The 27,140-nt window shown below is 38.0% G+C and overlaps 4 protein-coding genes across 6 annotated transcripts; 2 read left to right on the top strand and 2 right to left on the bottom strand.

The window, feature by feature from the left end:
• Positions 1 to 69: 69 nt before the first annotated feature.
• LOC141847862 (chromoplast-specific carotenoid-associated protein C1, chromoplastic-like) lies at positions 70 to 2,065 on the top strand. Its single transcript, XM_074735948.1, has 3 exons — positions 70 to 558; positions 647 to 845; positions 1,668 to 2,065. Exons 1-3 carry the CDS (start codon positions 98 to 100, stop codon positions 1,977 to 1,979), a joined length of 972 nt encoding a protein of 323 aa, XP_074592049.1. The 5' UTR covers positions 70 to 97; the 3' UTR covers positions 1,980 to 2,065.
• A 7,182-nt stretch (positions 2,066 to 9,247) lies between these two features.
• LOC141847428 (1-aminocyclopropane-1-carboxylate oxidase 1-like) lies at positions 9,248 to 10,911 on the top strand. The gene is made up of 4 exons (XM_074735473.1): positions 9,248 to 9,402; positions 9,484 to 9,710; positions 9,783 to 10,119; positions 10,449 to 10,911. Exons 1-4 carry the CDS (start codon positions 9,283 to 9,285, stop codon positions 10,740 to 10,742), a joined length of 978 nt encoding a protein of 325 aa, XP_074591574.1. The 5' UTR covers positions 9,248 to 9,282; the 3' UTR covers positions 10,743 to 10,911.
• Positions 10,912 to 12,459: 1,548 nt separating this feature from the next.
• LOC141848070 (protein CLMP1-like) lies at positions 12,460 to 19,714 on the bottom strand. 3 transcript variants are annotated; one of them, XM_074736183.1, is made up of 3 exons: positions 17,151 to 19,714; positions 14,559 to 14,673; positions 12,460 to 12,594 (listed from the first exon to the last, which is right to left on the bottom strand). In XM_074736183.1, exon 1 carries the CDS (start codon positions 19,675 to 19,677, stop codon positions 17,305 to 17,307), a length of 2,373 nt encoding a protein of 790 aa, XP_074592284.1. In that variant the 5' UTR covers positions 19,678 to 19,714; the 3' UTR covers positions 12,460 to 12,594; positions 14,559 to 14,673; positions 17,151 to 17,304. The 3 variants fall into 3 exon arrangements, with proteins under 3 accessions (XP_074592284.1, XP_074592286.1, XP_074592283.1); XM_074736185.1 differs by lacking the exon at positions 12,460 to 12,594 and adding an exon at positions 13,997 to 14,014; XM_074736182.1 differs by lacking the exon at positions 12,460 to 12,594 and having other exon boundaries at positions 14,449 to 14,673.
• Positions 19,715 to 21,438: 1,724 nt separating this feature from the next.
• LOC141847784 (pyruvate dehydrogenase E1 component subunit alpha-1, mitochondrial-like) lies at positions 21,439 to 26,361 on the bottom strand. The gene is made up of 8 exons (XM_074735869.1): positions 25,636 to 26,361; positions 25,469 to 25,548; positions 23,851 to 23,928; positions 22,787 to 22,882; positions 22,626 to 22,697; positions 22,463 to 22,516; positions 22,323 to 22,388; positions 21,439 to 21,640 (listed from the first exon to the last, which is right to left on the bottom strand). The coding sequence occupies exons 1-8, from the start codon at positions 26,315 to 26,317 to the stop codon at positions 21,596 to 21,598; spliced, it is 1,173 nt and encodes a 390-aa protein (XP_074591970.1). The 5' UTR covers positions 26,318 to 26,361; the 3' UTR covers positions 21,439 to 21,595.
• Between the last annotated feature and the right edge of the window lie 779 nt (positions 26,362 to 27,140).

Genomic DNA, 27,140 nt, shown 5'->3' with positions numbered 1-27,140 from the left:
GTAGCTGGGCGACAGCCCACTTCGCAGCTGTGCAAAACCCTCGTCTTCCTCGTCGAGAGAGATCGAAAGCTCGCTTGGCACTTAGCGGCGCTTCTCCATGGCCGGTGTCGTCGCCTCTTGGAATTCCTTCGCCGTCAAGGCTCCTCTGGCGGCTCTCTCCTCCGCTTCCCGGCTCGGCCGACTATCAGCAGTTGCCCTTTCGTTCCCCGTCCTCGATTCCTTCCCCATGTTGACAAGCGGACGGAGGCAACGACTTCTCTCCTCCCCCGCCCCGTTCCCCACCCGGGCTTACGAAAACGACGGCGAGTGGGGTGAGGAGGGCGGCGTAGAGGGGTCGGAGGGCGCCGGGGTCGCGGTGCTGGAGGTGGCGGAGCCGGACGAGACGGCAGAGCTTAAGAGGAAACTGATCGATCTGCTCTCCGGCACTGACAGAGGATTGAAGGCGTCGAGCGAGACGACGGCGGAGATCCTGGAGCTCATTACCGACCTCGAGGTCAAGAACCCTATCCCCGCCCCCAATGATGTCCTCTCCCTCCTCAACGGCAAGTGGATCCTCGCGTAAGATTCGATCTCGTTCCATTTCGAAGAATCCTTTTTAGCAAAAGCCCGTTTCTTGATAGGCTAAATCGTTTGAGTTCCGAGGCAGTTATACTTCGTCCTCGCAATTGTTTCCACTTTTGGGATCCTGGAGGTTGCCGCAGCTGGTGAAGGTGGATGAGATATCTCAGACCATCGATTCAGAGAGCCTTACGGCGGTGAACTCTGTGAAGTTTGCAGGGCCTCTGTCTTTCACTTCACTCACCACCAACGCCAAATTTGAAGTTCGGAGTCCAAAGAGAGTGCAGGTATGCTAGTCCCTACACTCCTTGCATCATCTTGGATGCCCTAAATGATAGTTTCTGCAATCTATTGATTCAGCATTCATGAACGGATGCAACTTCAGATTTGGGAAAATCTTGATATTCTCATTCATTTTTTGTTTGAGTTCCTAAACTTGTATCATCTTGCACGTCCTAAATGATAGTTTCCATGTTCTACAATCTGTTGATTCATCATTCATGAATGGATGCAACTTTAGAATTGGGGAAATCTTGATATTCTCGTTCAATTTTTGTTCTACCACACAATATCTCAGCTTAATTCTGCCTTGATAAAGTAACCTATCCTTTTAGCTGATTCCAAGAGGTTAATGAAAAAAAAATTCAGGCAACAAGATGGTATTTTGATAGGTGGCTGAAGAACTTCTATCCACTTGGTGTGCTAGTAAACCTTTCTAGTTTCTAGTTTCTACCCAATGATTTACAGCTAAGAGATCTACCAAAGAGTTAGGAGTACATAATGAAATGAGAACTTTGTTACTACTTTATTAGTTCGAAGTGGAGCTTCTAACTAGATCTCTAGTTCTAAAGTGTTTTGCACATCTAGAAATGTTATTGTAATTTGTTGTCTATGAGAATTATTCTTCCAAACCTGCTTGATCCTTATGTTTATCAAACGATCGATCTTCATCGATTCCTTTAAATTGCAAAACAATTTTGCTATCTAAACATTCTGATTTCCATTTTGTCTGAACAAGGAACTATAAACATTTAGCTATCTAGACATTGAATTACCATTAAGGAGCTATAAACATTTAGCTTGTTGAGTGAGCTTGCTGCTTTTCTCAGATCAAGTTCGAAGAAGGCATTGTGGGAACCCCACAGCTAACTGATGACATCGTCATTCCTGACAAGGTGGAGTTCCTGGGTCACAACATCGATCTATCTCCGTTTAAGGGCATCATAAATTCCCTGCAAGGTGCAGCATCTTCAGTTGCAAAGACCATCTCTAGGCAACCTCCACTTAGGATACCCATCAACAACACCAATGCAGAGTCCTGGCTGCTCACCACCTACCTGGATGAGGAGCTCAGGATCTCGAGAGGCGATGGGGGCGACATCTTCGTGCTCATCAAGGAAGGTAGCCCTCTTCTGAACTGATGCTAATGCCTATAATTTGAACTCAGCAGGAGAAGTGATTTCTCTGTTTGTTAGATTTGTGAGAAATAGATATGTAATGGCAAACATTTTAGAAGAAGTCACTCTAAATTATAAATAAATAATATGTTCGTGAATGAATTTGATATTCGGCTTGATAAGAACTCTTGAGAATGTGTTTAACTATATATAAAATTGATCCGGTCGAGATCAAGAGATGGACTGACTAGATTGGTTAGGGTCAAGTCACCTTGAGTCAGGTGCTTTCTTATTACGTTGATAGTTAATTGGGTTGGCAAGTGACTAAGCCGCCTTCAAGTTGAGCAACCAGAACCAGAGGGTATCTATTGCCAGCCTAAGGCGTAGAGATATGATCACCGAGGGTATGTTTGACTCCGATGAAGATCGATAGTGACGGAGAAGCAAAGATCTTGTAACCACTTGACAAAATTAGAAGGGAGGTCAAGGTGAACTTTGACAAAATCCCTCCGACGAGAAGAAAAAGGAATCAATGAAGTGCCTAGCTAGTAGAAATTAAAATTGTGTATTTGTGCTTGTCTATACGGGCACTCTTTTATACCTACTTGGGAGAGTTAGAGGAGTTTTTATCATGCACTCTGTGCATTTCCCACACCTAAGTCTACATTCTTTTAACGTGTCCTTATTACTCCTCTCATTGACCTATCCATCTGGCCGAGACCCCCATTAGGTTCGATTTAGGTCAGAACGTAGTTATGTGACTCCACCTTTTAGCTTGTTGGCTTGACTTGAATTCGATTTCAAGTCGGACCGGTATGGCTCTGCGTTGGTCGAGTCTGGAGCCTATCACATGACCTTTGTCGTCTCTGCCACATCAAAAATAGTTATTATTGACGAATGAAATATAGTAAAAATACAATTGAACTGTGTAATTATAATTATTAAGCTATATTTGTAGGTGTGATTGTTATTTACAATATTGATACTAATGTGAATTATGTAAGTGGGACCATTTCTATAATATCAAAGTATTTTTTTATAATTATTATTTATTATATTAATTAACATTCATAATTCAACATAATTATTAAGGATATTTTAGTTTGAATCAAATAAATATTGTAGCAAAACTCAAATTTTGAATCTTATCAAATCAAATAGAAAATAATTATTCAATCAGATTATCCACCTAACTTAAACATATAATTATAAATTCTCGACATCAAATCTTAATTATTGATTTAAACTTAGAACATGAATAGCATCAATTCAGCTCTCTTAGTGCTCTTGAAAAAAAAAAAATCTTCATAATCAGAACAATACTTGATTTCGTCAATTTATTCGATCGGTTCGGTTAGTCTATCTCGCTTAACTTGTTTAGCCCAGGTTACTTAGGGTTACATCTAGCTCAACCTCCATTGATCATGATGGGCTTCTTGTTCGGCCTTTGGTGAGCCTTTTAGCCCATTGCCTATGACATTTGGGCTACCGTCTTTGTTAGCGAAATTCCTACACAGTTATTGTCATTTCATCCAAAATAAATAAATAATAATAACAGAGTTATTAATTAATATAGATAAAAATAAAAAAGACATTTTGGAATCATCTAGTGCATCTCGCCCATGTACATTTTATTTTCTAAAATTACTCTTATTTTTTATGCTATTATAACATTTACGATTTCATAATTATTCGTAGTGATACTGCAATATAGATATTTCAATTCTAATCAATATTAATAATATTATATTTTAGCAATTATATTGTAAAAATATGGATCAATATTATACATTATGATGTAGGAATTACGTAACTATTATAATATGAATACTTTATTTCTAATTAATATTGTATTGTAAAATTACAATCTCAAAATTATAACTATAGTTGTAACAGTTATAAAATCATAATTGATATAATTATATAGTACCTATTGGATCGTAAAGCTAAAACTTGAAAAATTATAAATGCCAAAATAAGAATAATATTTGATATTATTAGAAATGTCTAAAAAATAATATATTCGTGATGTAGAAATATAAATGTACTTTATGCTTTATGTCAAAAGTGCCAATTTATCCAAAACTTCTTATCTTAGTTTTGTTTAGGTGGGAGAAGAATATGTTTTAATCGAACGGTATACTTTAGAGTTTTTGTGGGACATATCTTGTTGAAAGATTCACATAAGAAAATCCCACTTACATTTTTATTTCGATTCCATTTAAATATGATGGTTAGGGTGCTCCTTATTACAAAAATAAGATTCTCTTAGTTTATCCTAGAGTTTATATTCTCTATAATAAAATAATTCTATAAAATTAAGAGTATTTTTGAAAAAAATAAAATATACCATGGTCAAATAGGATGCTCTTTTGATATTGTTATGGGTATTATAATCTGGCCCGCAAAGGCCAGTCTTAGATCACAACATGTTAGACAAAAAACGATGACTTGTTCGAACATGTGGCACAGGCGGGCGAGACTCGATTGTCATGATTGACTTGATCAGTCGACTGGATTTAATCGGACACATTCGACTCAGAATCCCTATCCGATCACTCGCCCATCTCCTCCTCGACCACTTGCCCTGAGCCATCGATCACAATCTTGCGGTCCAATCTCTTTTTGCCCACCGAATCTCTCAAGCGGTCACAATCAAATCCAATCTGTCAGACATTCACATCACCGCCGCCTAGCATATATGAGACCTGATGCGGAGCTATGACGGTAAGGGGACATTCCATCCGTAATGATCGCGGATGATCATAATATTTTTCATACCCTGACAAGATATCTTCTCTGACAAGATAATATTCTCCTTAATATTTTTCATATCCTGATAAGATATCCCCTCTGACAAGATAATATTCTCCTTAATAACTCCTCTGAGAAAATCTATTGCACACAGATATTTTCCTTAATTAACGATAAAACAAGAGGTATAATTCTCTCCTCTCTCCGTCTATATAACTTTCCTGATATTACATACACAGGTAAGGGAATACAAGCACTTAGAACTTGTTGTTTCTTCCTCCTTCTCAATTACTGACTTGAGCGTCGGAGTAGTCGAGTCAGGGACACCCGTGGCCTTCCTTCTTACGGTGTTGGTGTCTGCATTCACCATCTTCTTCCTCCTCACGACGTCCATCGTGGTGCTGCGTGGCGGGTGACGTGTCCACCAAGCGATCTCAATAGAAGCAGATATGATTACAGAATTGATCGATCCACTAAGTTTCCATCAATATAAGAGTCTTATTATTTTTGAAAATCAAATTCATAACATGGAAATTATATGATAATAATTTTACTAAATACACTAAGTTTCCTATTCTTAAGATTCTAATAAAAAGACATCCATTTCATTATTTACTCTTTAATATTGGAAATTCTTTGCCGACCTGATTGGAGTCGCGATCTCCCTGTTCACATCGACGCACTGCCCTGCCTTGCAGGCAACTTTATGCCCTTTAATTGGGCTTTGTTCTTTATGTTTACTGCAGAAGACTATCATCGATCGCCTATAATTCAATTGAATTCTTTTATAAAAATGAAATTTATCATCCCAACGATTCCACACGGTCAATCCCATAATAATTGAATTGAATTCAATTCAATTGAAAAGAAAGATTAAGGTTGATCCGTAATGTAGTATCGGATGCATTCACTTAAGCTTTTGTTTGTTTGTTTGTTATTAGTGCAGTATCATGTCTTTATTGCTCAATTTAATTAAAAATGTATCTTTTGCAGTGGAATCTGACACCTTAGTAACATGTATGTCACGACTATTTGTGAGAAGGTAAATCAATTTAATTAAGGATATTGTCTGATCAACCCTTGTCCTCTTCTGCAACTGCTGTGGCGTAATCAACTTAGCAATTAGATGTATCAAATCTAGGGACATAGATTTACTATGAAAAAATAAAGAAAAGACAGTATGATACTACGGAATCCTATAAAAGAATTAAATTATATTGGATATATTATACGTAATTTTATCTTATATTTTTTTAAGAGGTTGTTTATGTGAGATTACTATATACTGACATTAATTGAAAGAGAATATTCTTCTTCATTATATAAACAACTGAAAGAATAAAGAATGAAAGTCCTTTTCCCTTTTTTTTTCCACATTAATTCTCCGTCGAATCAGAATCAGAATCAGAATTAGAAAACGAGGAGAAATTAGGACCTAATAAAATAGACTTGTTGCTAATTAATATCATTTATTGGGGTAATTTTCAAAATGCTCCCAATGGAATGTTGGCGTATTTTTAAAAATTATTAAACTTTGGGTGGGTTTTAATAAGAAAACAAAAGTCAAAGGAGGTGATTTATCAATTATTGAACTTTAGGAGCCTTTTTGATAAAAGCTACTAAATTAAATATTAAGGTGTATTTTAAAAGATTGCTCTAAATTATTAAGAAGAAAGTCAAGCCCTCCGACGAGAGGCAAGTGAAGAAGTACTCATTCCCCCTCCATCCATTCGGTCATCTTCTCTTTTTCTCGATTGTTAGTCACCATCCAAGAAGATGAAGCTTCCCGGCAAATTGGTCATAGACTAACTAACCGCAATGAGTTGTTGCTTTCTGAGCCTCAAGCGCATGAAGGTTACATCGACAAGATTACGCGATGGGTCAACGGTTCAACTAGTTCATTAACACAATCGTCCCACACTTGAATCTTCTTATCCTCCCACTTAACAAGAAATAGCAAGTTCATGAAATCACGAAATGCAAGTTAATTATCGATATTTGATTTTGTTATCATTATAGTTGTTTTCTCTTTTGTTGAAGAGTGTCTATTCTCAATGTTTGTTTATGGATTTACGATAATTTTTTTAAAATAATTGATTTTTTAGTTCTAATATAGAATAAAAGATAATTTGATCTTTGATTCTCGATTTAATTAGTTCAGTCGACTGATTTAATTTGATTTTTAAAAATATTTTTAAAAATGATGATGTGGATAGAGTACTAGAACACGATAAAAAAACAAAGGAGTAGTCAAAGGAAGAAGAAAAGACGTGCAAGATACTAGCGTAAGGTCCACCCCATTTGAGAGTTGCGGAGAGAGTGATGGTGACGAATGGAAGATGACATCCAATGCTTGTATCGCGAATGACGCCGTTAGTTCGAGGGATCTGTTTGGTTGCTTAGTGCGTAGTGGTGGGGCGTAGTCAAGATTTTCAACCAGAGAATCGAATTTAAATGAATTTTTTTAAAATTTCTAAAATTTACTTTATAATCATATAATAATTTTAAAAATTATATTTCATAATTATAATATAATTTAAAATTTTTATTTTCATAATTCAAAAGTTTAAATTTCAAATTTAAAAGTTGAAAACTAATTTAAATTTAAAATTTTTGATTTTAATCTTTACTTTTAGTTGAAACAATTATAATATGTTGATCTTTGAAATTATTTTCTTCAATACTCATTTAAGAACTGAATACAGACTCAATTAATCAATTAAAGTTTAAAATTTTTAATCCTAAATATTTAAATTAGACTCAATAATAATAAAAAATAAGTTGGAGTTTCACTTCCATTCATCACACATCACAACTTTCGAAATTATACTCTAGATACTAAAAACGAGTCTAAATTTTCTCAAATTATAATTTTTGATGATAAAAATCTACGACGATGATAAAAAATGTGTTGTGCAACTTCAATAAGAGAAGAGGATTGACGTGTTCGTTCCAAGTCATGATATTTTTTTGATAAATGTGTTGTGCAACTTGCTCATTAGTCGAGTTGTGCTTTAGGTCATTCTCTTCTCGTGCTCTCCTTAAACAAAACTCGATGGCACCAACTATACGAGTAACCCCATAAGTTCAATTGTTAGGTATCATTCAACCAATTAGTATGTTCTTAGATCCCCACATTGTTAGCGTGTCGCTATGCAATGTGATTTTGTCAAGATTTTCATACGATAATCCACGCGAGATGTCGGTTGGCTTGGTAGCGAATGTGGGGTTTAACACTATGTAATCAATCACTAATAGTTGGTACAATGCTATAATTGAAAGAATTTTTATGCATAATTAATCACAATTAAGTTTTGCTTATATTTATCATAAATATCGCTTTTTAATCATAAATGGCACTTAGTTCATGTGTTAGGTACGAAGTTAAATCCTAATTTAGTCGACTCTTTTGACTCTACTTATTGAAATTTAAGACAAAATGTGTGTTTATTTTTATAGATTTGTTTTATATAAAAAAATAATTAATAAATTAGTCTTCAATATTAATCCCCTAGGATTGATTTAATAATATTTAATCAAAAAATAATTGTATGCATAAATAATTATAATTTATTTTTTAAAATTAGTAATAGAGTTAATGAAAATAGAAAGATTTGGTTTTGGTTATAAACATGGAGATTTGGCTTTAAATTAAGATTGTTTTTTAAAAAAATTTAGTGAAATAAATAAAAAAAACATTAAAATTATATGATTATTTTTCTTCTTATCATATTTCATTAGAATAAATATGACAATACATTTTTGGATAAAAATCAAGATGAAGCTTTTTTTTTTCAAATCGTCGAAGGACCACTTCATATTTATTTTTAATTAAAAAGATGTCTTTTGATACTGTTTAATAGTGTACAATTATTCAAATATCCTTCGGTATAATTATGTTATCTCCCAATATATGAATTGGTTTGAATTCAAGATTGAATTCACGTTATGTAGTTATAAAACCGTAACTATTATAATGTGAATATTTTTTAATATATTCATATTGTAGCAATTACAATTTCGTTACTGCTATACTCTTGCCGTCGTCGCCACGCCGTCCGGCCATCGGAGATCGCCAGATCGGTCCCGATCGACGGCCCACTCGTCGGCACGCCGACCGGCGCCGGATTCCGACCGGAATCCGATCGAATTCGGTCAAAAATCGCCGAATTCGGCGCACAGCCAATGGCAGCCGAATCGCGGTCGGTTTCCGGCCAAATCGCGATCGGAGACCGGCAGTACTGTGCATTCCCAGATTTGGACGGTCAGATCTTGTGAGCGATCGCATGATCAACGGTGGATTCGGCGTCGCGCACGAGCACGGATGGAGGTGTCGCGCAACAGAGCAAAATCCTATATATATATATATATAATTTATTATAAATCTGTATAATTTGTTAATCTAAAACAATATAATATAATGATTTTTTTGTCATATACCCCCTTAAGAAACTCTAAATTCAAAACACATCCCTCAAACGGCTATAAAAAAAGCCCCCCAAGCTGTCCCCCACCTCCACAACTCGACTGCAGAGAAACAGAGCCAAAAACAGAGCGTGAGCAGTCCGAGCAAATGGAGACCAGCAGCAACTCCTTCCCCGTCCTCGACATGGCCAAGCTCGCCGCCGGCGATGAGCGCCCGCAAGCCATGGCCCTCCTCCGCGACGCCTGCGAGAACTGGGGCTTCTTCGAGGTCCGCCCATCGTCTCCCTCTTCTTCTTATTTTCCTCCCCAAAATCTCCCAAACATCTAATTACTCGATCGATCATTTCAGCTAGTGAACCACGGCGTCTCCCTGGAGCTGATGGACGAGGTGGAGCGCCTCACCAAGGCGCACTACGTCGAGCGCCGGGAGGAGAAGTTCCGGGACTTCGCGCGCGAGGCGTTGGCGACGAAGAGGCCCGACGAGCTAGCCAAGGTCGACTGGGAGAGCACCTTCTTCCTCCGCCACCTCCCCGTCTCCGACGTCTCCGACGCCCCGGGCATGGACGACGACTACAAGTAAGAAGCAACCTGGTTCGGTGGCGACGCGACTGTTGGAGTTAACTGCTAAAGGGAACCGGTTGGTTGCAGGGCGGCGATGGGGGAGTTCGGGAGGGCGGTGGAGAAGCTGGCGGAGAGGATGCTGGAGCTGATGGACGAGAACTTGGGGCTGGAGAAAGGGTACCTGAAGGCGGCGTTCCGGGGGTCGGAAGGGCGGCCGACGCTGGGGACGAAGGTGAGCAACTACCCGCCGTGCCCGCGGCAGGAGCTCGTGAAGGGGCTGAGGGCCCACACCGACGCCGGCGGAGTCATACTGCTGTTCCAGGACGACCGCGTCAGCGGGCTGCAGCTGCTCAAGGATGGCCGGTGGGTCGACGTGCCGCCGATGAAGCACGCCATCGTCGTCAACCTCGGCGACCAGCTTGAGGTCTGTATTTCTTTTTATTTATTTATATATGTTTTTATTTATTTATTTTATGTTGAACCGGACGGATTGGCCAGACCAGACCAGACCAGAGATGAACTCCGGTTCGGTTTAAATAACTCAATCGACTGATTCAATTGGTAAAATTGATAACTAAGACCATCTTTGATCTACAATATTTTATCGGTTCGATATGAAAAATTGCAATTGGATTCGACTCATCGTGAATCGGGCTGATTCGTTCGACCGGTTAAATGAGAAAACAATCTAAATCCGGTTATGTGCAAAGCACCAATGAACTAGTTACTCATTGTATTGTTCAATGAATTCAGGTCATCACAAATGGCAAGTACAAGAGCGTGCTCCACCGAGTGGTGGCACAAACAGACGGGAACCGAATGTCGATTGCATCGTTCTACAACCCTGGCGCTGATGCAGTCATCTACCCGGCACCAGCTCTTGTCAAGGCCGAAGAAGAAGAGAAGGAAGTAGAGATGTACCCTAAATTTGTGTTCGAGGACTACATGAAGCTCTATGTAGAGAGAAAGTTCGAGGCCAAGGAGCCGAGATTCGAGGCCATGAAGGCCATGGAAACCCTAAATGCCCATCCCATTTCCACTACTTGAGATTAGGGGAGAGATTAAGAATAATTTGACCAAGATGATGGTCATTTTAATTATGAAGTTTAGTTAAGAATGTCGTCTCAATTATGTACAAGACAAGTAAGTGGTCTATGTCTAGTTGTAGAACTAATGATCAAAGTTAATAAAAGTGATCATGTCACTTTGTGAGTTACTTTTGGTCACTCAAGCATGAAAGAATAAGGTTTATGGGAGCGATGGAATTCGACAAATTAAAGGAAATGAAAGTTTTTTAAGGGGCAAAATGAAAATTTCCCACATAGTATTTGCATTTCAATTTAGGAAAGAAGGAGAGCAAACTTTAGGTCACTAAATTGGGTAAATTAAAGAAAGAGTGACACTTTAGTATGATTTGAAGGTTTTGCATTTCAATTGGACAAACTTTATTAAATTGCAAAATAAAAGAAATTTGAAGGTTTGGCTCTATTTTGAATTCTTGATAGTCATTTTGGACTTTGAAGCATTTTTGTAAAAATAATGTTGAATTTAGTGACAAAAGAAGCCAATGCAACATTATTACAACTTAAATAGAGGCTAATTATGGATTAAAAAAACATAATTTATTTGCATACTTTTGTAGTTGGTGATGCAATTGCACATTGTGTAATGATCACAAGTAAAAGATGCAGGGCTCTCCCAAGGCATGGTAGGGTGATAAGGGTGACAAGAGATAAATTCTTAAGATATGATTGAATTATTTACTACAAAATAGATTTATCATAGTGGACAAAAATTGAATCTCAATGAAACCAAAATAATACCCTTCTCATAATTATCAATTATAATTTCTCGATTTATCTCCTCACAAATGATCGTGGAGCCAACGTGTGAGACCGCTAAAGTGACAGATTTCACTTTTTACTGCAGCAGTAATAAAAGACATTTTTTTTCAAGTAATTAGGATTTAAAACACATACAATGCATATTTGAATAAGCAAAAGATGCAAGGCACCACATCATGAACTAATTTACTTAATAGATAAAATATGAGATCGAACTGTCCACTTTAAAATTAATCAGTGTAAATTGAATACCTAATATAAAAAAAATAAGTAAAAAATGTATGACATTTAGAGTATGTTTTAACCTTTAAGTTACTCGTTTTTATTATAAAAAGTGATGCTCTTTTAATTTTTACCCATTTAACATTATCAATTTAATACTATATTAAAACAACCTCTTAGATAGGTACAAAAGTTATAATTATGACCTTGAATTGCTTTAGTTGGTGAGAACATTTAGATAACTTTACAGCTTAAAATATGGATTTAGTACCATAATCATGCCTAACAAACATGACTTATGCACATAATCCCATCATCTTGTCTCATAGACAACTCCTATTTTCCATATCAGAGAAAACATTCAACAAGCAAAAACATAAAGCTTGTAGAGTATTACCATATGAATCAACAAAACCAAACTGAAATGATTCTTCAATGTTTTGATCTTAATCTAGTTTGAACTGAAAATGAAAATATATAAACAACAACCCTAATAAAATTTTAACAAGTAAATAACAGTTAACACAAGTAAATAATAACAAAAACATAATTAATATACTCAACAATCTATCTGTTCAAACTGAAACCAAAACAAGACAGGTAAAGTTAGGTTGGAAAGGCAAGTTCACGAGATTGAAGGCAATGTTTTACTCTGTGACTTTGACAGCAAAGAGACGAATATGATGGCAATGTTTTACATATGTGTCGATCAAAAATAGAATCGTGAGTCTGGGGGAGGTGGGGGACAACCCACCTGAGTAGCCTCACTTACTTTTATAAAGCTGCCTAAGAAGAAGCACAACAAGGCACAGCAAGAAGGGGGGCCTCCTACACTTTAAACTACAAGGCATGAGAACTCAACAGTTCATAGGCACTTTGCATGGATGAGGAAATGCACCAATACAATGATTTTTTTCATGGGATGCATTCAATAATTTACTAATTGAGAATAAGATAAGGAGAACATTGCTTAAAATAAAACAAAAGTTGTAATAATACTAGAAGAAATTTACTTATTAAACATGTCATGTATTCAAATCATGTATTGTCACTTTTGAGTTTTATCATTGTTAATCATGTTTCAACCTTAATGTGTTTAAAATTATCTATGAAAACTAAATATCAATAATGATTTGATTTCATGTAGCATTCAATGGAGAGGTAATATTCGTATAGGTAAACTTACCGATAATGATTCTCAACTTTAAAAGCCACGAGGATGGTATCTATCTTGATTCTTGAACACAAATGCATCAAGACAAAAGTGTGAGGTAAGGGATGATGACAAGGGAAGAAAAGGAAGCAGTGGGGTTATTCCATGTTCCTAACCGAGTGAAGCTTCAACTTTAGCGTTTATGCTATGGCATTTATGCTTCTTTTGCTATTTGCTTGCCATTTAGAAGAAGATAATTTGCAAGAATGAAAGACAAACCCTGCTCATCTGATTTGAAACAAATAATGATTGTGTCTATCTTTGAATCACTCAGTTATTGGTTGAATCGACAGGTCAATTGAACAAACTGCACGACTACTCTAAAATGTTCCAAAATATTGACATGCATGCTATTATGAAAAAAAAAAGAAAATTTACCAAAACACACCCTTGATTTCTCAAATCTTGATAAATTTCAACTTAACCTAGTGATAGCTTCAATAGTTCAATAATATTTTGGAAATCAAATTAGATGAGTGATGCGAGTTCTTTTAGTCGGATAACTTCTGTTCCAACTTTCCTTGATTTTAATAGTCAGTAGTGTCAAGTCCATTGATAAGTGATTGATTTAAGTAGCAGTGCCTAGACAATAAGAGTTGATCAAACTCATCCATTGAGTTCTTTTAGTTTGATTAACTTCTATTTGGACTCTCCATGATTTAATAGTCAAGTAGTGTTCTGAAAATAGAATCATCAATGAGCTCAAACGACAACTAGCTCAAATAAGGAATGGTTCAAGTCCTAACACAGAAAATAAGAATTGATCAAACTCACCCATGGATCAAATAAAGCTAATGTTGAGCATACAGATTGAAACAATGTTTTTATTTTTTAAAAAAATATTCTCAATACCATTCAAATCTAATGAGTTGATTGCCCAATTTGGAGCAACAACTGAAGTTGGTTGCTAAGATTAAATTAGACTTCAAGTTGCAATAAGAAAAGGTAAGAACATTACAAGTTTTGTGCCTTTGACCAAATAATGTTATGATATATCTGTTGTCAAGAATCTTGCTGTATAATGTAATGCATGTACTCATCTGTAAATAGGACAAATAATATTCATGATTCCATGTTGTCGAAAAGATCTCCTATAGGCTATGTTTACTTGAAAGGGAAAAAAAATGAAGGGAAAAGAGGTGAGGGGAAAAAAGTGGAAGAAGGGGAAGAGGAAGCCAAGGAAACAACATCATGTTTTATATTTATTTATATGTAAAAGAAAATAGATTCATATATTATACAGAGTGTATAGAGAAAGGAGATATAGGATTCCTTCAATTTTGCAGTGGTCGGTTTGACATAATGAAAAAAGGGCTTTCTTTCCAAGTTAATCATGGGTGATATATAAATTTATACTTATACAATAGTTCACTACTTGCATGCATCTCAATTCTCAAGTTAATCAACAGGTAAAACATGCTTTCTTTCCAAGAGAATCAAAAGGCAAGAAGCAAGTGTGTTGAACATGAAGTGCTTGAAAAAAAATGAAACAATATATAACCTTGTGGAAGAGTTTGAAAATGTCATTTCAGCCACAGTTTAACAGATAGAGAATGCAAAGTCTCATCAAGCCAGGACACCAACCTTCGTTACCAGGTTTTGGCATGCTTCTACAATTGAAGGAATGAGTTCTAGATATGAATCGTGAATACCTCAGATTGCAAGATATGATCACTGCACTGTCCTGCTGAAACGATACCTACACCAAGGAAGATCAAATGGTATTAAGAAACTTGTTGAACAGCAAACAAGAATTTGCAACACAAATTATCTGAGGACCTCTTTACTTGAATAGATAACTCAAGCAATGAATTGGTAGTGAGATGAATCCAGCATCACTTGTTTCTTTAACAAATAAAGAAGGGGGGCAAATATTTGAAGCTATAAATTGAAGCATTCACCATTAGAAATTCATCCACCCAAAAACAGACCGAAAGCTGATTAACACTTAATTAATCCATCCTCTTCATTTACACTAGTTCAATGAGAGAATTAAGACTGTCTTCTCTATATTTTCAATTTACCAACTCAATCCGTGGAAACAAGGCCATAGACTTGGTTAATAGGGGGAAGATAGACAAGAGTTGGAAGGGAAATGTCACGAAATTACATATGAATTCAGCAATTAATCATGCATATATATGTTGCCTTTTCTCCTTCCTCTAATGTTCCCCTCTTAGTTATCCATCGAAGTAAACCCATCCTTAATTTAACCAATGATTTTGCTCTCGATAGATTTCCACTAGGATTTGCAACAATTTTTTGTAAGAGATTCACCATCAATAATACAAATGCTAACATTAGTCCCAACTACTTGAAGACAGCTACATGGATTTTATCAGCACACTAAGCGAGGCTATAACATTTGCAATATTCAGAGTTCTTAAATCACTCTTAATTACTTCAACTTTTATAGTTTTCTGCCTTAATTTTTAACATAATTCCCAGTTCCAAACATGCCCTTACATTTTATACTTCCTCACAATGTTAGCAACTATCTTCAATGTGTTATACTTTCTCTACATTAAATTTATCAAGAATTGATCTTTTCATATTCCTAATCTTGTTTTGCATGTCCAAGTCATCAAGATTATCAAACTCTTCATTGACTCCTTTCATTTATTTTCTTTGAGAAGTTTAGTTTTGTATCCTTGAATTCTTCTGAAATTAGAAACAACATTTTCCCTTATAAGTTTGAAAAAGCTTATATCTTGAGACTAGCATTCAATGCCTATGACTTTACAATAGTTACAAATAATTTTTATTATCATCTACAAAGGAAATTTTCATTTAATTAGGATTATTGCGCCTTTAAAAAGCAATCAAATGCTTATTGATTTTTTTTTTAAAAAATGTGTAATAGCAATTATAAGGCAAATGTATATTGTGGATTTGTATGCAAAGTAAATAGAACATTGGTCATCCTTGTTATTACTCCGCATCTGACTATGGTTACATAATTCTATTTACTAATAAAAACATTATGGAAATAGAATTAAATGATTGAAAAGCAATAGCAGATAATAAAAGCTATTGTTAAAGATCCAAAAACATTAATTCCACTATCATTGTGGTAAATGATAAATTATAGTTAATTGAGGAGATCAATTGTGCTAATAATCTTCCCCCAAGAGCATTCTGATAACATCATATTGAAATCGTCAAAAAAAAAACAAAAGAAAAGAAACTCAAATTACTTTGCATCCAAATACAATAACTGAAAGACATTTTCTATTGTAAACAGCTTCATATCAGCCAAAGCACAAAACTGAAAATTTTAATAACCCAATTCATATGATCAATAACCTAAATCCAGCTAGGTTATCCAGCATCAAGAAATCCTAATAGAAATTTTAGTCATCCTACAATTGGTGATGCAGATTCAAAAGATCAAATAAAAAAAGTTTAGAGCTATATTTGCCTTTAGAAGCATGAAACAAAGATGAATACTAATTGTGTAATATTTCAGAGTGAGTCTTTTGAAGCTGAGAATTTCAATGATCTTTTCAAAATCAATAACTCTACTTCATTATCACTAGAATATAGAATCATGTTACTAAGATTATAGGATGTCACGAAGCTATACTGATACATATAAATATTAGCATTTCAGTTGCATTTTCAAATCAATTTATTTAATATTTGAAACTTGAGATCTGCCATATCAGAACCCAGATCATCAAAGAAATAACTTAGCCATTGTCTCAATTATTTGTACTCCTGCTTAAAGGAAAATGATAAAAAGAAAATTGAGTAAAAGGATCATTTCATATCGATGCGATAAATTTCTGGCAACTTTTAGCAATGTAGTATATTGCTTTAAGCACAAAAAATTTAAACTATTACTAATAATCTACAACAACCATGGATGGCCAAAAGTGATTTGAATGTTTGAATAGTTTTACTAGTAAATATTGCATCATTATAATATTCTGTTTATTTTCTAATCTGTAACATCTGACTAATAGCTCTGTGCTCTGAGAGATTTTCACACACACAATAATATCAAACAAAAGTCCATTAATCAGAAAGAACTGCATCTACTCATAAGGTTAAGGAGATAACTGTGATTAGGCAGAAATGCATACATCAGTAGGTTCATTCAGTAATCACAGATTGTTGTCTCAGCGAAAAAGGAGGTTCATTTAAATTTAAACCTTCTTTAGAGATACATACCTCATTGAAAACAGCAGCAGGATACTTGCTCCAATAAAAAGTCAAAAATACCACATCAGCCACTAAGATGGTTCCCAGAATGTTAAGTTAGACTTTTGCCCAAGATAAACAGATATTCCAAATTCATTTTAACATTTTCATCAACAATCAAGCCCTACAAATGACAATTTTCCAGCATATGTTTATCCACATCCTTGGAATTTGCTTCAGATACTGCATTACTTGAAATTGTAATTGTCTTCTCATTGCAGTCTGCTTCAGTTTCATTGGATGCATGTTTCTTAAGGACTGTAGATATGTCCCCTTCAGAAGCCCCAGCTAGCTTGAATCTTTTAACAGCAGCATCAAGATTCTTTTTCCAGTCGCCAAAACCAAGCTTAAATTCAACTTGGGAACGTTCAAAGAGCATGTTGCCCCAAAACAGATGTATCTGAGATCTCATTGCTGCCGCCTGCTCTGCAGCCTCCTCAGCTGATAACTCCCCTTGACCATCTGCAGCTCTTTGCTTCTTTCTCTTCTTCAACAACTCATCCTCCTTGCTTTTTCCAGGGTCTTTAAGCTCATTTATTCTCTGCTGTTCCACCTTCTCCCACATCTCAGTAGCAGCATTCATCTTTTCCTCTGCACCATCAAAAAGTCTGATTGTTTCTGAAGAATCCCAAGTTGATAGATCCAGCTTCTTAGCCAATGCAAAGGACCAATGGAGCTTTGCTGTTTCAAATTCCTGTTGCCCTAAGGCAAGTAAACCTTCATAAAAGTCGGGCTTGATTCTAAGTGCTTCTTCATATTTTTTTCCAGCAAGAGCATACCGCTCACTGACCCAGTCATAAGCAGTTTGAAGCTGTGCAGCCATGACATCTTCAGGTGCAGACTCATCCAGAGGGATGCGTTTCCTTGCAGCACACATATGCACATTTCCCCAATTGAAGAAGGATAGGGCCGCCACTTCCTGAAACTTAGCGGCAGCCATGTCAAACAGGCCTTGAGCTTCCTCTCCAGTCACCGTCTCCTCAAGTGCCTCAGAGCACAACTCCATTCCAAGCTCATGCAAGTCTAAATGTGCTTCAGGGTCAATCCCTATTTGATTCCTAAACAGCTGAGCAAATTCATACAACCAATCATCAATCTCAACTTCCTTACACTCAGGATGGTCACATCCTTTGTGTGACACTCCAATCTTATCTTTTGCAACTTCTTCAGTCTCTGAGCCCATCTTTATGACCTCATTGTTCACTGTTTCTTCAATGGAATCCTCATTAACTGAGTCTGAAACACATTGATCCATGTTCAACGCTTCCTCCTCCAGAAGCTTCTCCTCTTCTTCGGGCACCTGAGGTTCCTGCTCAGGGCTCACCTCCACAATGTGTAACCGCAATAGCTGCAGTTTACCATCCTTATCAACTCCAGAGCCTTCTTTAACTTCTTTTTTATTGAGCTCGTCAACAAAAGATTCCGCTAATCTTAACTCTGCGGTGCTGGTCACAGTTATAAGATCTCCGTCAGCATCCTTGTACTTGATCAGCACAGACTTGGACGAAGGATATCTATTGGCCACAATTTCCCTTAGAGCTTTGAAGGTGCAATTTGCCTGCATTTGGGCCAGCCTGATATCATGGTCATACACGAGCTTCAATGGCCTCCAACGGATCACTGCTGCTTCTAGAGAAGCCTCCTTTTTGACACTTTGCCGTGAACTGCCTCTAGGTGACACAACTTGTGATGATTGGAAAGAGGCATCGCCATTAAAAGGCTTCAAAGGAACCAGTCGAAAGGGTTTGATTTGGGGGCCGTTAGAATGATCGTTTTGAGAAGGAACGGTTGGCTTATTTGCACTAAGTGAAGGCTGCGGGGGCGTGGATGCCTTTTTGGGGCGGGCAGGAAGGCAAGGGCCGAGACCGGAGACGGGAATGCCAACCTGAACGGCGGATGCACCTAGGGCCGCAGGAGACGGTCGACTTCCGGGATCGGATGGAGCAGCCGGAGCGACAGCAGCGCGGAGGCGGCGAGCGAGGTCGAGAGCGTCCGGATGGGAGGAGTCCTGCGCGAGCAGCGCGTGGACGTCCTCGAGAGCGAGATCGTACCTACAGAGGGCCTCGAGGGCCCGGGCGCGGCGGAGCAGAGCACGCGGGAAGCCCGGCTGAGCCTGCAGCGCGAGCGAGCACTCCGCCGCGACGGCCTCGTGGTCGACGGGCCGCATCTGCATGAGGCAGGCGGCGCGGTTGCTGTGGAAGACTGCGCGGTCCGGGTGGCCGCGCGGGGTGAGTTTGAGCGCCATCTCGTACTGCTCCAAAGCGCCGCCGTAGTCCTTCGCCTGGAATAGCCGGTTGCCCTCTTCCTTAAGCTCGTGGGCGCGCTTCAATAGGAGGGACACGTCCACCTCCACGACGCCGTTGCTCGGCGTCGGAGGAGGGGGCTGCGACGGCGGCGTCGAGGCGGCGGCAGGGGCACCTGGGGCAGCAGGCGCCGCGGATGCAGGGGGCGCCCGGGATCCCTTCTTCTTCTTCTTCTGGTCGCCGGACTTTCCCATTCCGGCGAAATGAGAAGCTAGGGTTTCAGGGAGCGGTGAGTCGATGAGACTGTAGTTGGGATTTGGGGACGATCGAATCGTCGGTGGTCTATATATAGAGAGAAGCGGAAGCCCTACGACGGGGAGTCAAAAGAGATCGAACAGAAGGAGACGCACACGATGAGCCATGCGAGTTCGTGGGTTGGGCCGGCACTGGGCTTGGGTTTGAGCTTCGACCGGATCCAAAACACTTGGTTCGAGTAAACTATTTAAAAAAATCTAAATAAAAACCAAATTGACAGTATTTGAAATTTAATTTTGATTTGATTCAATTTGAAACCATTAACTAATAATCTATCAATAAATCAAAACCTAATTTTCAAGCAATAATCATATTGAGATTTTATATATATATATATATATATATATATATATATATATATATAGAATTTTGCTATGATGCGGCCCACATCCTGCGTGATCCGTGCGCACTCCTTCGACCCCTTGCCACTACTGCCTTTGCCGCTTCACCGTCCGGCCACCGTCGGCCACCGTTTCGGGCAAGATGGAAGCGCGACTCGCGGGTGCACCGCCCAGCACCGGATTCCGACCGGATAGTGGGCGAAATCCGACCAATTCGATCAGAAAGCGCGGGGCGATCCTTCCTCAACCGATCTCCGGGCGTGATTTGGTCGGAAACCGGCCACAATTCGGGCAACAGTAGCTGCCAGCGAAATTCAACGGTTTCTGATCGAATTCGTCGGATTCCACCCACTATCCGGCCGGAATCCAGTGCGGGGTGGTGCGCTCGCAACTGGCGCATCGAACGTGCCCGGTTCGATGGGCGGCAGTGGCCGGACGAGGCGGCGACGGCTGCGGGAGCGGGACGGTGCGCATGAGCCGTGGATGGGGGTGGCAAGCGGCCGATTCCGATCGAATTCGTCGGATTCCGACCACTATCCCCCGGAATCCAACGTCAAGCTGTGCGCCGGCGAGCTGCGCGTCCATCGAGCGTGATGCGCCGATCGACGATGGCCGGACGACAATGCGACAGCAATTGGAGCAGGGCTGGATCAAGTGGAAGCGCACATGAGCGTACGAGAATGGACCGCAAGATAGCAAAATTATATATATATATATATACACTTTTTATTAGATTTAAATTTAACTATAACCATATTTACTTACTATTCAAACCAAAACCAAAGTAGTCTAGTTGAGCTAGGCAGAGCAATTAATTAAAAATTAAATCAATTAAATCAAAATTAAACAAATAAAATTTTTTTTGACAAACCAAATCTATTAAACTTTACTAATAAAATCAAACATAACTAATAAAAAATTAATTAATTCAATGGATTATCGAATTATTCAAATATTTTATCAATCAACTGATATTTCAAAGTTCAAAATTTCAGATGCAACAGCAACTATATCCTATCAATCAATTCGATATAATTGATTTAAACGAAATTTAAATTTAAAAATCAAAATAATTGAGATTTAAAAATAAATAAAATTTCTAATTGAGAATTACCCTAAGTATTGAGCGAGCCCAATGAACTAAGTAAACTGGATAGGTCGATCGGGTCACGGAAACACCAAAAGATATATTCAATATTCAAACAATATAAAATACTCTCTCTTTTTTTCCTTGTAAAAACTTTTTTCTAAAAAAGAATACTGAGAGATTATATTCCAGCAAAACAAACCAAGAGTAACTGCAAATAAATTTTGCAGCTTGGAAAGTACAGAAGCCCCCTAAATGTTCAGGAGAAGACCTGGAAGAATCTGACTTAATAAGTTAAGCCAATCTATACCTGTATCATACTGAATTAAAACGCCCAAAAAACAGCCAGAAATTTTCATTTCCACACTTATTTGTTAAAGGTTTCATGAGAGGGTGAAAAAATAGGATTCACTTGATGGTTTGCCTTCTTCATGGAAGAACAGCTTTCACCTCCTTCCTATCTGCACCGAATGACTGGCAAAACAAAAGATAATAAGAATTTGCGTCTAGGAGTAGTGAAAACAAGAGCAAAGCAAACAAGACGGATGGTTAGATGCTCACACTTTTAGATACTATATCCAACTTAAATGGATAAAATAAGAAGCTACTTACGAGTGTACACAATTTTAAGCAAACTCAAATGGGGTCGGACCAGAATATTAAGCATAGTTGGATATCTAAATTTGACTCAAATAGGTGTAATACACATTGATACCATAGTTATTCCTAGTAAATAGGTCTGCGGAAAAAAAATGATGTCAAATGGATCGGACCTTGAGAGACTAACGTGTTAGCCCAAACAGAATTATCAAAACACCGGCCATCTCGGGTCAAGCACAGATCAGGTTGTGCTCGACCTCCAAGATGAACCGGGCACCGGTTGGGAACCTAGAATGATCCATAACCATTATTTGTTTAGAAAAAATTATGAGTAAATGAGATGGCATTGTGGGCTAGACAAGTATTGCTCATGCTAGGGCGAGTACTAAGCCTAAGCGTGCAGCTGTAGTTCATGCGCGAGCTCATACTAGCCTACTGTTTGAGACAATATGGGTCATATTCGGCACAATTCATGTGAAGCCATTGCAAGCCGAAGGAGACCTGATAGCATTATGTTTAATTCACATTAGATCACCATGCAAGTATTTCGGCTTACCTCCACACCGAAACCTTTCACGTACACATTGGTAAATAGCTCGGAAGGATCAGGCATAGGACTCTCCTGAAAATTGAGGGAAGAGAATGTCATGATCGAGAGGCAAATGCTATAACCAATTCCCAGTGCAGCAGGCATACCTTTGCTTCAGCAATGGCATCATCTACTTGCTTCCTGACTTCTTTCTCAATGTCCTGTTAAACATTTGTAATTTTGTTTTGAAAAAAGAACTACAGAGATTCATTGAGAGAAAATATGACTATTTTTTTGTCTGAAGTTCTTCTGGGGAAAAAAATGGAATACCTTGAGCTCAGAGGCTGTGGCTAGCTCGTGGGACAATATCAGCTTCCTAACTCTTTCAATGGGATCGCGCTCCTACCAGTGCAATCAACAAACTTGGTGAGGTGAAAAATAGATAATACAATGAGTAAGCAGTTCCAATAGATGGCTCAGATCTAATGAACCTGTCGGACACCAGAAATCTCGTCACGTGTGCGATAAGTGCTTCCTGGATCAGACATTGAATGCCCATGGTATCTGTATGTATCCATCTCTAGAATCTGTAGGATGAAAAAAGGAAGAAAGGAAAAAAAAATGTTAAAACAAGCTTATTGGTTACTATGAATCCTGATAGTAAATGTATAATTACAGTTAACTAATTCACATTTTTGGGATGAAAATAAAATGGATACCTGCAGTTTGTTCAACAGAATGGGCAAAATTTTATACGGCAATTACTCTTCAAAGAACACAAATAAAATAATGTAGAACTATTATGAAATGAGATTTTGATAAGCATTGTTTTGTCACAGAGATCCTAACTGCAAAACAACCAGAAAGGATGACAATGTCCAAAATCACATCGGTGTGCAGTAACTTGCATAAATAGAGGACATAAACCATTCAAATCAATAAGTAGATGTTGAGTCTACATACCGTCCTTGAACCTTAATAGGTAAGGTTCAAAGGATCCTGAAGGAGGCAGGAGATGCTGGAGTGGAACAAACTCAAATTTGATTAACAAAATAGGATTCAACAAAACTGTAGATAAGATAACAAGAGGTGAAGTGCCCATTCGCTTTGTGCACCAAAATGTCATATTTCCTTTATCAACTTCAAGTACAGATATTATTTTCATTGGGCTTAAAAAACAAAATGTCTAGAACAAACTTTAATTTCTAAGAAGACAGTATTTAATAGATGTGTGGACAAGAGGAATGGAAGTATGAAACAGGAAATATGTAACAAGTTAAACATACACATTATGGGAAATAAAAAGGCATGGTGCCAGCTTTCTAACGCAGTCAAAGATAGACTAATTGACAGTTTCATGTTTCATCCCTACGAAGCACAAAAGAAAAAGAATTTGATAAACAGATTGTAGTTAAATGCATCTGAAGAAAAAATTCTACCTCTATGCCATTGATGTAATGTTATTATACATCAGTTACAAGATTCTCTGAACGTATGACAAATCTTTCCAGCTGAAATTCGGAATGAAAGATTGATCTCAAAAGATGATACTCACCATAGGTCCATTTTTCAGAGCATACTCCTTTGCAAATTTGGCAGCTTGCTTGACAGCCAGAACATCCATTCCATCAACCTGTTCAGACAAGCATTGTATTAGAGTAAGAAAATCTAATACCAAAACATTGGGTTTTTATAATATATTCTTTAACTTCAGACTTTCACACGAATTATAAACATGAGATTCAATGTTTCATTTGCTAGCTTGCTGCTACATATAAAGTGACCCATTTCTTAGAAAAAGAAAGTTTGCAGAATTCAGAATCTGACCTAACACACTAAAAGGGCCTTCAGTGTTCACTGTGTAAAATAGAAGATAATCCTAGTCTATCATTAGGGACTAGTGCACTAAGGATATTATAAAAAAAATGCCAGTCTGCTTAATCATGTGCCACAAGGCACTTCCTTTTCCAAAACTACACCAAGGTGGGAACACAAACACAATTTTCATGAAATCCTATAATTGTTTGCTTGGTTCAGTAATCGGATGCTCTTTCCATGTTTCCTGAATCATTATTGCAATTTAATTTTGAATGGTTAATGTCTATAAAAAAAATATCTTTTTCAGTTTAATCCTGCCAGAACTTGCATAGCTAAAACAATTGGAGGAGATTTTGAACCACCTAGAGTGACGTTCAACATTTGCCAATTGTGTCTCAACTTTCAAATTTCAAGAATCTACATAACATCTACAGCTTCGACTCTTGTTGCAAAGCACCATGCATCTTATTATCACATTCAATCAGACCTAGAGTTGCTTCTTTCTTTCCAAATTCACAAACTCTCCTCCTCAAATCCATTTTCATTAATAAAATGAAACCTATCCAACTCTTTAAGAAGCTAAAACTAATCAACTTCTGAACAAATATATCAGAGTTAGACACCTGAATTTTGATAGTATACATATTATTGGATAGGGAAGAAAGTACAGATGGATACTTGTAAACAAGCACCTCCTGTAGCCAGCTTACATATCAAATAGTTCATTGCTAAATTTCATAAATTTCAATGCAAAGACTCAAATTATATGAGTATATAAAAAAAATCAATAGTAGGATAGCCAATCTACTGCTAAAAGATAGATAACTATGTATAATATGAAGCTGGAAAACTAATCAACTAAACCATTTCAAGTATAATCAAATAACCAACCAATAAAACTACTTTACAAAAAACATATCGTTGTTGCATCAAAATAGATAAATGTTGATTATTTGGCTATCATAAAACTTGGTAATATGAAATGAATGAATAATTGAAAAAAAAAATAGATTATTCAAAGATACATATGCATTTTGAGATTATGCATAGAATTAATGGTAGTAGAATCATGAGGGCTTGTTGGATATTAACATTAAAATAGATTCCAAAAATCAATCAGCATTATTATCTTTGATCTAATTCCACTTTAGTAACTTACATAGTTTCGATGTCGTATTTCATTATCATTCAGGAAATAACTTCTTGTTGTTTAAGAACCAATAATTCACAAGGCAGTACATAAAAAAAAAGAGGGAGTAAAAGATAGCACAAAATGTTTGTGAAATTGTACAACAGATTTAATTGCTACAATGAATAGAGAAATGAAAGGAAAATAACGGATTCAACGATTATACCTTCAGACCAGGGACATAATCGCCTCGTTTATAGTACGCGGGGCTCTTTGCAGCACGCCATTCAGCCGTCCCCATGCCATCTACAAAGAAACACAAGAAGCAGATCAGCCAAATCCAACAAGACGCATAACAGTTTTACTTTTATTCGCATATCATTTTCTACTCACAATGATTGTTCTCGCAGACCAAGATGGCCGGCAAATCCCAAAGCGCCGATATGTTAAGGGCCTCAAAGAGCTGCCCTTGGTTGGCAGCCCCATCACCATACAACGCAAAGGTCACAGTTCCCTCCTTCAAGTACTTCTGGGCGAAGGCGAGGCCGCATCCGAGCGGCACCTGGGCACCCACGATCCCATGCCCGCCGAAGAACCCGGAATCCTTCTTATAGAAGTGCATCGATCCGCCTTTCCCCTTGGAGCACCCGGCGCGGCGGCCCATGAGCTCCGCGAAGGCCTCGACGAGGGTCCCGCCGCGGGCGAGGTAGATGCAGTGATCGCGGTAAGCGGTGATGATGGCGTCCTTCTTGGTGATGGACGCCTCGAGGCCGATGGCGACGGCCTCCTGGCCGTCGTAGAGGTGGCAGAACCCGCGGATGAGCTTGGACTTGTATAGCGAATCGGCCGCGATCTCCATGCGGCGCATCAGGGACATCTCCCTGAAGAAGGAGAGGAGCTCGGAGGGGGTGGTCTCGACGGAGCGCGAGGGCGGGTCGATCTTGTGGCCCGTGAAGGGGACGCTGGTCTCGACGGTAATCGACGGCTCGCTGCCTGCGGACGAGAAGGGGCGGAGGAGGAGGAGGGGGTGGCAGCGCCGGATCGGCACGGCGGAAAGGCGGCGGACGGCGGCCATGGAGGAAGGTAGCGGCGGATCTGTGGAAAGGTCGATGCGATTGGAAAACCAGAAGCAGCAACGAAATTGAGATATTTTTTGCAATTTATTTAGAGAATAAAAAGAAATATTCAGTTTGCACACCAAACTTTTCCGAATTTCACTTCGACCCTTTTAATTGGCATATTATAAGAACTGATTCAACTCCGTAAAAAAATCCATATCGAGATTATTTTATATAAAAAAATCTTTACGAATTATATAAAAAATATTTATATTTAATTAATTCATTTTTAAATGATTAAAATCATCGTGAAATTATTATAATAACCATTGGCTGACTACTATTAATATTATAGCCGCTAATAAAATTTTAATTTTACATATTATAACCACTACAATCATAAGATGAGAGTGTTTTTGAAGCCAGGCAATATGCATCGTAACCAATTGCACTTTCGCGATTTACCTCCTCACAGATGGTCGTGGGACCGACCGTGTGGGGCCGCTAAGGTGGCGGATCCACATTTTTGTAGAAAAGTATTTTTGATGCCTCCTAAACATAGCTGAGTTGGTTACGACGCAGCATACTTGCAGAAGAGGACAAGAGTTTGAATCCTACAAAGTCAGTCAATACCCTCTTGCATCGTGACCAACTACAATTTATCGATTTACTTCCTCACAGATGGGCGTGGGACTGACCGTAAAGGACCGCTAAGATTTTTTTTCTACCTTTTAAAAGAGTATTTTTGATGCACCAAAATATGATTAAGTTGATTATTATAAGACAAAATTACTTAAAATGGATAAAGATGAAATATTCAAACTTTAATTTTAGTATATT

This window comes from Curcuma longa, chromosome 16, assembly GCF_044706935.1.
Source record: "Curcuma longa cultivar G26 ecotype Majalengka, Jawa Barat chromosome 16, ITB_CL_G26_1.1, whole genome shotgun sequence".
NCBI lineage: Eukaryota > Viridiplantae > Streptophyta > Magnoliopsida > Zingiberales > Zingiberaceae > Curcuma > Curcuma longa.
This window is presented reverse-complemented; position numbering and strand designations above follow the sequence as displayed.

What these genes read in the sequence shown, in the direction of transcription:
- LOC141847862 (XM_074735948.1), top strand. Translation starts at nt 98, where the DNA reads ATGGCCGGTGTCGTCGCCTCTTGGAATTCCTTCGCCGTCAAGGCTCCT. An exon ending in AACGGCAAGTGGATCCTCGC is followed by an intron (nt 559 to 646) that starts GTAAGATTCGAT and finishes GTTCCGAGGCAG; the next exon opens with TTATACTTCGTCCTCGCAAT. An exon ending in GGAGTCCAAAGAGAGTGCAG is followed by an intron (nt 846 to 1,667) that starts GTATGCTAGTCC and finishes TGCTTTTCTCAG; the next exon opens with ATCAAGTTCGAAGAAGGCAT.
- LOC141847428 (XM_074735473.1), top strand. Translation starts at nt 9,283, where the DNA reads ATGGAGACCAGCAGCAACTCCTTCCCCGTCCTCGACATGGCCAAGCTC. An exon ending in GGCATGGACGACGACTACAA is followed by an intron (nt 9,711 to 9,782) that starts GTAAGAAGCAAC and finishes GGTTGGTTGCAG; the next exon opens with GGCGGCGATGGGGGAGTTCG. An exon ending in ACCTCGGCGACCAGCTTGAG is followed by an intron (nt 10,120 to 10,448) that starts GTCTGTATTTCT and finishes CAATGAATTCAG; the next exon opens with GTCATCACAAATGGCAAGTA.
- LOC141848070 (XM_074736183.1), bottom strand. Translation starts at nt 19,677, where the DNA reads ATGGGAAAGTCCGGCGACCAGAAGAAGAAGAAGAAGGGATCCCGGGCG.
- LOC141847784 (XM_074735869.1), bottom strand. Translation starts at nt 26,317, where the DNA reads ATGGCCGCCGTCCGCCGCCTTTCCGCCGTGCCGATCCGGCGCTGCCAC. An exon ending in GGTCTGCGAGAACAATCATT is followed by an intron (nt 25,549 to 25,635) that starts GTGAGTAGAAAA and finishes GTTTCTTTGTAG; the next exon opens with ATGGCATGGGGACGGCTGAA. An exon ending in CTCTGAAAAATGGACCTATG is followed by an intron (nt 22,883 to 23,850) that starts GTGAGTATCATC and finishes TTCATCCTACAG; the next exon opens with ATTCTAGAGATGGATACATA.